At 47.2% G+C, this 8,962-nt stretch overlaps 1 protein-coding gene across 1 annotated transcript; it reads left to right on the top strand.

Moving 5' to 3' along the window:
* Positions 1-448: 448 nt before the first annotated feature.
* Positions 449-8,623, top strand: LOC143984024 (uncharacterized). Its single transcript, XM_077484296.1, is given in 4 exon segments — positions 449-958; positions 1,537-1,674; positions 4,456-6,822; positions 6,824-8,623. Coding segments are annotated over 3 exon segments (3,240 nt in total). The 5' UTR covers positions 449-958; positions 1,537-1,611; the 3' UTR covers positions 7,634-8,623.
* The last annotated feature ends 339 nt before the right edge of the window (positions 8,624-8,962 follow it).

The following is an 8,962-nucleotide window of genomic DNA, read 5'->3' as shown; positions in this document are numbered from 1 at the left end:
ACCTCGCACATGCTCAGTAATGCTCAGGGAGACGTCCTTCTTCCTGACAGGTTGCTATGGCAATGTTGCATTGGCTGAAGTTCCCACCCCCTATGGCAACCTGTCAATCACAACACAGGGGAGGAGACAAGTGGGATTATCCTGGGAATGCTCTGGCTGGGGGGGTCCGAATACAGACGATAATGTAAGATAATTGTGTGTGACACTGTCCTTTATTGTACTGTACAGGGAGAGAGGCGCTGTCACAATCCTTACATTATGTCAGGGTGGGCGGCGCCGAGCAGCTATCGCGCAACAGCCAATAGGATGGTGTCGGGGCGGGCCACTACGTGTATGCGACTCTGCCCCCTTTCTTAAGAAGCCCAATAATTGGATGTTGATGTCGGGGTGGGCGGTGCGCCCGCCCTGACACCATCCTATTGGCTCTCACTCCATAGCTGCTCGGCTGCGCCCACATCGTCTAAGGATTGTGACAGCGCCTGTCTCCCTGCACAGTTAGAGTACAATAAAGGACAGTGTCACACACAATTATCTTACAAGCAACAATATATGATAAATGTTACACGGTTCCGCAATGACAAGTGACAAGGCAGAGTCAGGGAGTAGTCAGTTTAGAGAAATAAAGGCCAGGCACGTCTGTATTCGGACCCCCCCAGCCATGCCGGAGCATTCCCAGGATAATCCCGCTTGTCTCCTCCCCTGTGTTGTGATTGACAGGTTGCCATACGGGGTGGGAACTTCTGCCAATGCAACATTGCCATAGCAACCTGTCAGGAAGAAGGACGTCTCCCTGAGGCATTACTGAGTATGTGCGAGGTTTGATGGTGCATGATGGGTAAACAGCTGCACAGAAATCCAGGAAATTGACACTAGAGGGCTTCAGATGCCCACAACTGAAATGGAACCTGGAAATGGAACCTGAAATGGAACAGTACAATAAAGGAAAGTGAACGCATACGTGAGTAGCGCTCCCATATGAAAACAGCGTTCAAACCACACATGTGAGGTATCACCGCGATCGGTAGAGAGAGAGCAATAATTCTAGCCCTAGACCTCATCTGTAACGCAAAACATGCAACCTGTAAAAAATTTTAAATGTCGCCTATGGAGATTTGTAAGGATAAATGTTTGTCACCATTCCACGAGCGGGCGCAATTTTGAAGCGTGACATGTTGGGTATTTACTCGGCGTAACATTATCTTTCACAATATATAAGAAAATTGGGTTAACTTTACTGTTGTCTTATTTTTTACAATAATAATACACAAAAAAGTGTATTTAAGCAAAAAAAAAAAAGTGCGCTTGTAAGACCGCTGCGCAAATACAGTGTGACAGAAAGTATTGCAATGACCGCCATTTTATTCTCTAGGGTGTTAGAAGAAAAATGTATAATGTTTGGGGGTTCTAAGTCATTTTCTAGCAATAAAAAAAAAATGTTTTTAACTTGTAAACACAGAGCCTGAAAAAGAGGCCCGGTCCTTAAGTGGTTAAGTAATAAGACAATAAACTAATCATGTTTTTTTCTTCTCTTTGCAGATTGTTGATCAGTTCTGAGATATTTTAATCGTTTTTGGAGATTTTCATCCCAAGTGAAAAACACAAATCGCAAAAATGCTGTTACTGTCCGTTTTAGTGAATGAATTGGCAAAAGTTCTTTGGAATAACTTTTTTCCAGTAAGTATCTGTTTTTTATTTACTTCTATAAGACGGGTAGCATTAACCCCGCAGGGGCCACTGATTATAACCGCTTCCAACCAAATAAGTACAGAGGCTGCCCGTCCACACAAACACTCCATTCACAATGGCTCCAATGAACAGTCTAAGCTCTGGTCTAGGGAAAGTCTTTTTAAAGTAGTGCTAAAGGCAGAAGGATTTTTACCTTAAAGCGGAGTTCCACCCATTTTTTTTTAGTTTATTAAAAGTCAGCAGCTACAAAAAGTATAGCTGCTCACTTTTAATAAACAGACACCTGTTTATTAAAAGTCCAGCGATGCGGGCGCCCGGAGCCTCGCTCCTCTCCCCCTCCTCCATGCAGTACCATCATAGCAACTGTGAGCACCTGGCCGTGACAGCTTAATGCTTCACGGCTGGGCGCGCACTAGGCACTGCTCATGCACTATTTGCCAGTTAACCTTCTGGGACCTGTGACGTGTCCCAAAAGATCGCTGGCAGGGAATAGCCGCCTAGGGTGAGAGGAGGAGTCGCCTAGGCAGCCAAGAACAGGAAGGAGGAGGTGGGACAGGAAGTTCCACTAAAAAGAAGGCATACACCCCCCCCCCCCACAAAAAAAATGACATGCCAGTTGTGGCATGTCAGGGGGCGAGGAGTGCTTAAAGCAGAAGTTCCACTTTTGGGTGGAGATCCGCTTTACTGCTTTCTATACAATAAAGTAAAAAACCTTTAGCATGCAATTGCTCACTGCAAGCACTGCATACCGCTAACTGCCACCACTACGTACTGCCCCCACTACATACTACTCACTGCCCTCCTAAATACTACTCACTGACTGCCCTGACTACATACCATACACATACTGTCCCCACTACATACTACTCACTGACTTCCCCGACTACATACCATACACATACTGCCCCCACTACATACTACTTCACTGACTTCCCGACTACATATCCTACACATACTGCCCCCACTACATACTACTCACTGCCCCCCTAAATGCTACTCCCTGACTGCCACCACTACATACTACCCCCCTAAATACTACTCACTGACTGCCCCACCACAACATACTGCTCACTGACCGCCGGCCACTACATACTGCTCACTGACCACCCTACTATTAAATACTGATCACTGATCTGCACCCCCACTACATACTGCCCATGCTAAATGCTGCTCACCGACTGGCCAGCCACTACGTACTTCTCACTGTCTTCCCAGCTATCACATACTGCTCACTGACTGCCCCGCCATTGTGTACATCTCACTAACAGCCCCACCCTTACGTACTTCTCACTTACTTCCCCACCATTATGTACTTCTCACTAACTGCCCACCATTATGTACTTCTCACTAACTGCTCCATTATGTGCTGCTCACTAACCATCCACCATTACATACATGATCACCGACTGCCCCGCCATTACATACTGATCACCGACTGTCCCGCCATTACATACTGATCACGACTGCCCTGCCATTACATACTGATCACCGACTGCCCCTCCATTACATACTGATCACCGACTGTCCCCCCATTACATAGTGATCATTGACTGCCCCGCCATTACATACTGATCACTGACTGCCCCGCAATTACATACTGATCACTGACTGCCCCGCCATTACATACTGATCACCGACTGCCCCGCTAATTACATACTGATCACTGACTGCCCCACCATTACATACTGATCACTGACTGCCCCACAATTACATACTGATCACTGACTGCCCCGCCATTACATACTGATCACTGACTGCCCCACCATTACATACTGATCACTGACTGCCCCGCTAATTACATACTGATCACTGACTACCCCGCCATTACATACTGATCACTGACTACCCCACAATTACATACTGATCACTGACTGCCCCACAATTACATACTGATCACTGACTGCCCCACAATTACATACTGATCACTGACTGCCCCGCCCCACCATCTGATCACTGACTGCCCCGCCATTTCATACTGATCACTGACTGCCCCGCCATTACATACTGATCACTGACTGCCCCACCCCACCATCTGATCACTGACTGCCCCGCCATTACATACTGATCACTGACTGCCCCACCCCACCATCTGATCACTGACTGCCCTGCCATTACATACTGATCACTGACTGCCCCACCCCACCATCTGATCACTGACTGCCCCGCCATTACATACTGATCACTGACTGCCCCGCCATTACATACTGATCACTGACTGCCCGACCATTACATACTGATCACTGACTGCGCCGACCATTACATACTGATCACTGACTGCGCCGACCATTACATACTGATCACTGACTGCCCCGACCATTACATACTGATCACTGACTGCCCCGACCATTACATACTGATCACTGACTGCCCCGACCATTACATACTGATCACTGACTGCCCCGCTATTACATACTGATCACTGACTGCCCCGCCCCACCATTACATACTGAGCACTGACTGCCCCGCCTGACTGGCTGGCTGGTTTCTGGGTAATTGATTTTAATCTCCCGCCCTAAGCTCTTTAAGCTTCATTTAGAGTCAGAGGAAACAAGCTCCCAACCTGTGAGACCCTGAACAGGCCAAAACAATTACTGCTCCCATTACAGAATGAGCTGAAGCTAAATTTGCCAGCACCTTTGCAAGGAGGGTGCTACATATGTGACTATATAAAATTGTAATATTCATTTATTTAGTAACTAGCTAAGTTTTATCTAGAGTTCCAGTTTAAATTTTGTACTTTTCACTTACCACCTTTCTTTTTCTTTTTAGGCTTTCCACGAGGAAGAGCAGATGACAGAGGAGGAGGAGTTGATTAAGACAGAGGTGGGGGAGAACAGGATAGAGGAGGACAGCAGGAAGAGGGAGGAGGAGCAGGTGACAGAGGAGGAGGAGCTGATAAAGAGAGAGGTAGAGACCAGGATGGAGGAGGAGGAGCAGATGACAGAGGAGGAGGAGTTGCTGAAGAGAGAGGTGGGAGAAAACAGGATAGAGGAGGAGGGCAGCAGGATGAGGGAGGAGGAGCAGATGACAGTGGAGGAGAATTTGATGAAGAGAGAGGTGGAGAACAGGATAGAAGATGAGGAGAAAAATAGGGAGAGTGAGGAGAAGCAAATGACAGAGAAGAAGGAGTTGCTGAAGAGTGAGGTGGAGGAGAAAACTACAGAGGAGGAGCAGATGAAAGAGGTAGAGCAGTCGATGAAGAGAGAGGCGGAGAACAATATGGAGGAGCAGATGACAGTGGAGGAGGAGTTGATGAAGAGAGAGGTGATGGAGAAGAGGATGGAGGAAGAGGAAAGTAGGAAGAGGGAGGAGAAGCAGATGACAGAGGAGGAGTTGATGAAGAGAGAGGTTATGGAGAAGAGGATGGAGGAAGAGGAAAGTAGGAAGAGGGAGGAGAAGCAGATGACAGAGGAGGAGTTGATGAAGAGAGAGGTGGAGAAGAAAACTACAGAGGAGGAGCAAATGACAGAGAAGAAAGAGAACAGAATGGAGGAGGACAGCAGGAAGAGGGAGGAGGTGCAGATAACAAAGGAGGAGGAGAACAGGGTGGAGAAGGAGGACAATAGCAGGAAGGAGGACAGAAAGAAGAAAAGGAAATGGCGCAGAAAGGAAATGAAGAAGGAAAAAAAAAAGATAAAGAAGGAGGAGGGGATAAAGATGAAGATAGAGGACAGAATGAAGAAGCTGGAGCAGCTCAGGGAGAGGAAGGTGGAGGAGGACATAAAGAAGAGGGAGAAGATGAGCAGAAAGGAGAGGGAAGAGGAGAACAGAAAGAAGAGGATGGAGCAGTACAGAAAGGAGTGGACGGAGAAAAACAGAAAGAAGAAGGAGATGTGGAGAAAGGAATGGGAGGAGCCCAGAAAGAGGAGGGAGGAGGAACATAGAAAGGAGATGGAGGAGTACACAAAGAGGATGGAGGAAAACAAAAAGAATAAGAAGAAGGAAAGAAGGAAAAGGAAGGATGAGGAGGAGGACAGAAGGAAGAAGAGGGAAGGGGAGAGAAAAAGTAGGCTGGATCAATGGTTGGAACAGTGCATTAGGAAGAAGGAGGAGGATGACAGAAAGAAGTCAGAGGAAGAGGGTAGAAGGAAGAGGGAGGAGGAACAAATGGCAGAGGTGGAGGAGTTTCTGAATAGAGAGGAGGAGGAGTTGATGAAGAGAAAGGAGGAGGGGTTGATGAAGAGAGAGGTGGAGGAAAAAAGGATGGAGGAGGAGGACAGCAGGAAGAAGCAGGAGGAGCAGATGAGAAAGGAGGAGTTAATGAAGAGAGAGGTGGAGGAGAAAAGGATAGAGGAGGAGAAGGACAGTGGGAAGAGGAAGGAGGAGCAGATGACAGATGGGGAGGAGTTGAAAAAAAGAGAGGCGGAGGAGAAAAGGATGGAAGAAGAGGACAGCAGGAGGAAGGAGGAGGAGGAACAGATGATAGAGAAAGAGGAGTTGATGAAGAGAGAGGTGGAGGAGAAAAGGATAGAGGAGGAGAGCAGGAAGAGGGAAGAGGACAGCAAGCAGGAGGGCGGAAAGAAGAAAAGGAAATGGCGCAGAAAGGAAATAAAGAAGGAGATCAGAAAGAAAAAGAGGGATGGGGGGGTAAAGATGAAGATGGAGGACAGAATGAAAAAGCTGGACCAGTTTTTAGAGAGCAGGGAAGAGGACAGAAAGAAGAAGGAGGAGCAGAGAAGAAAGGAGAAGGAAAAGGAGAACAGAAATAAGATGGTGGAAAAGTGCAGAAAGAAGAGGCAGGAGAAAAACAGAAAGAAGAGGGAGGAACAGTGCAGAAAGAAGAGGAATGAGGAGGAGAGAAAGAAGAGGGGGGATAAGGAAAGAAAGAGGAAGGAGGAGGACAGTAAGAAGAGGGAGGAGTGGATAAAGGAGAGGGAGGCCTCCAGAAAGAGGAGGGAGGAGGAACATAGAAAGGAGATGGAGGAGTACACAAAGAGGATGGAGGAAAACAAAAAGAATAAGGAGAAGGAAAGCAGGAAGAGGAAGGATGAGGAGGAGGACAGAAGGAAGAAGAGGGAAGGGGAGAGAAAAAGTAGGCTGGATCAATGGTTGGAACAGCGCATTAGGAAGAAGGAGGAGGATGACAGGATGACAGAAAGAAGGAGGAGGAAGAGGGTAGAAGGAAGGGGAGAGAAAAAGTAGGCTGGATCAATGGTTGGAACAGCGCATTAGGAAGAAGGAGGAGGATGACAGAAAGAAGGAGGAGGAAGAGGGTAGAAGGAAGAGAGAGGAGGAACAAATGGCAGAGGTGGAGGAGGAGCAGATGAGAAAGGAGGAGTTAATGAAGAGAGAGGTGGAGGAGAAATGGATAGAGGAGGAGAAGCAGATGACAGATGGGGAGGAGTTGAAAAAAAGAGAGGCGGAGGAGAAGAGGATGGAAGAAGAGGACAGCAGGAGGAAGGAGGAGGAGGAACAGATGATAGAGAAAGAGGAGGAGTACACAAAGAGGATGGAGGAGTACAGACAGAATAAGGAGGAGGATCTCAGAAAGGAGATGGAGGAGTATTCAAATAGGAGAGAGGAGTACAGAAAGAATAAAGAGGAGGTGCACAGAAAGTGGATGGAGGAGTACACAAACAAGAGGGAAGTGTACAGGACAGAGAGGGAAGAGGAGCACAGAAAGAACATGGAGGAGTGCTCCAAGATGATTGAGGAGGGCCGAAGGAAAAGGGAGGAGGAGCACAGAGATGAGATGGAGGAGTTCTCAAAGAGGATAGAGGAGTTCAGGAAGAAGGGGGAGGAAGGTCACATCAAGTTGATGGAGAAGCACACAAAGTGGGTGGAGGAGTACAGAAAGGAAAGGATGGGGGAGTACATGAAGAAGATGGAGGAATACAAAACGAAGGAGGAGGAGACGCACAGAAAGGAGATGGAAGAGTACACAAACAGGACAGCAGAAAGCATAAAGAAGAGGGAGGAAGAGTACAGAAAAGAGATGGAGGAGTAGATAAAGAGGATGTAGAAGTGTAGAAAGGAGATAGAGAAATACACAAAGAGGACAGTAGAGAGCATAAAGAAGAGGGAAGAGGAGCACAGAGAGGGGATGAAGTAGTGCATAAAGGGGATGGAGGAGTAAGGAAAAAAAAGAAGAGGGAGGAGAAACTGGAGGAAGGGGACTTAAGTAGAACCAAGATTGGCTGTGAGAGCAGGGAGAACCGGTTCTGCAGCCTGTGAGTGTACAGCAGACTGTCACAGGGCATGTACACTCAAACTGCAGTGTCCCTGATCACTGACCCATTGTAGCACCAGTAAACAATGCAGCCAGCCCCTGTCACCTCTTCCAGTGTCACTAGTGCTCACAGTTACACCATCATGAACTACACCTATATTTTGATTACCACCATACCAATGCCCGAATCACCACCATACTAGCACCATGATCACTGCCATACCAAAAAGGGAATGGGGGGGGGGGGGGGGTCAGAGATTATAAGAGAAAGAAGAAAGTATGAAAAGAAGGAGGGAAAAAAGGGCAGCCAGGAAGCTTAGGGATGGGGCAGGAATAGGGAAAGGGAAATAGGGGGAGGGGGAGGGGGGGACATAGGAAGGAGGGCAGAGAAAGGGAACGGCGAGAACAAACACAGTAATCGCCAAATTTCTTAGGACACTTTCAATAGAGATAGGTAAGCTTATATAAGGGCAGAACTTTATTTGTAGTCAGAGTCTTCAAGCGGGAAATGTGATACTCCTAAGAACCAAGGCCTGAGGTGTGCCTTGGCCTAGCTGGTCAGTATGCCTGAAAAGAGGGCATTCCCTGAATGTAAGAATAAGAACAAAATACTATGAGAATGTATAAGTAAATAATTGGGCGTGGCCACGTTGCGTGCACCCATTCCAATAGACAGAGACGGCCGGCGGAGATTATATGCATGTGTTTTTAATGCCAAATGTGAGTAGTTTTTAACTTAATAAACAAAGGTTTCTGTTTAAAAACGTATTACACTGTGGATGTGTTTTCCCTTATGTATACCCTTTAATGGAGTCCATACGAACGGAACAGTGAAACTCTCCCCAGTGCACCAGCAACAGCCAGACAGCGACACAGTGGCTTACATTGTGAAGGTCCATCCAGCCCCATAGGGGCGTAAGTTCTGGTGAGAGCATTCACATATTATAACACTGAGTGGCGCACCGGGGATGAATGTTTTCCATTGAAGATCTGCACTGTTTGTACCAGTAATTTGTGGTGGCAGCATCACCAGCCAAAACACCAATATTGGATACGTGTAGCGAATACACATGCGTCCTTATACGACTATTTGTTGAACTTAGATTT

The sequence above is a fragment of the Lithobates pipiens genome, unplaced genomic scaffold, assembly GCF_037356315.1.
Source record: "Lithobates pipiens isolate NorthernLeopardFrog02 unplaced genomic scaffold, aLitPip1_a1.2 Scaffold_16, whole genome shotgun sequence".
NCBI lineage: Eukaryota > Metazoa > Chordata > Amphibia > Anura > Ranidae > Lithobates > Lithobates pipiens.
Note: the sequence above shows the minus strand (reverse complement) of the source record. Positions and strands in the feature narration are given on the sequence as shown.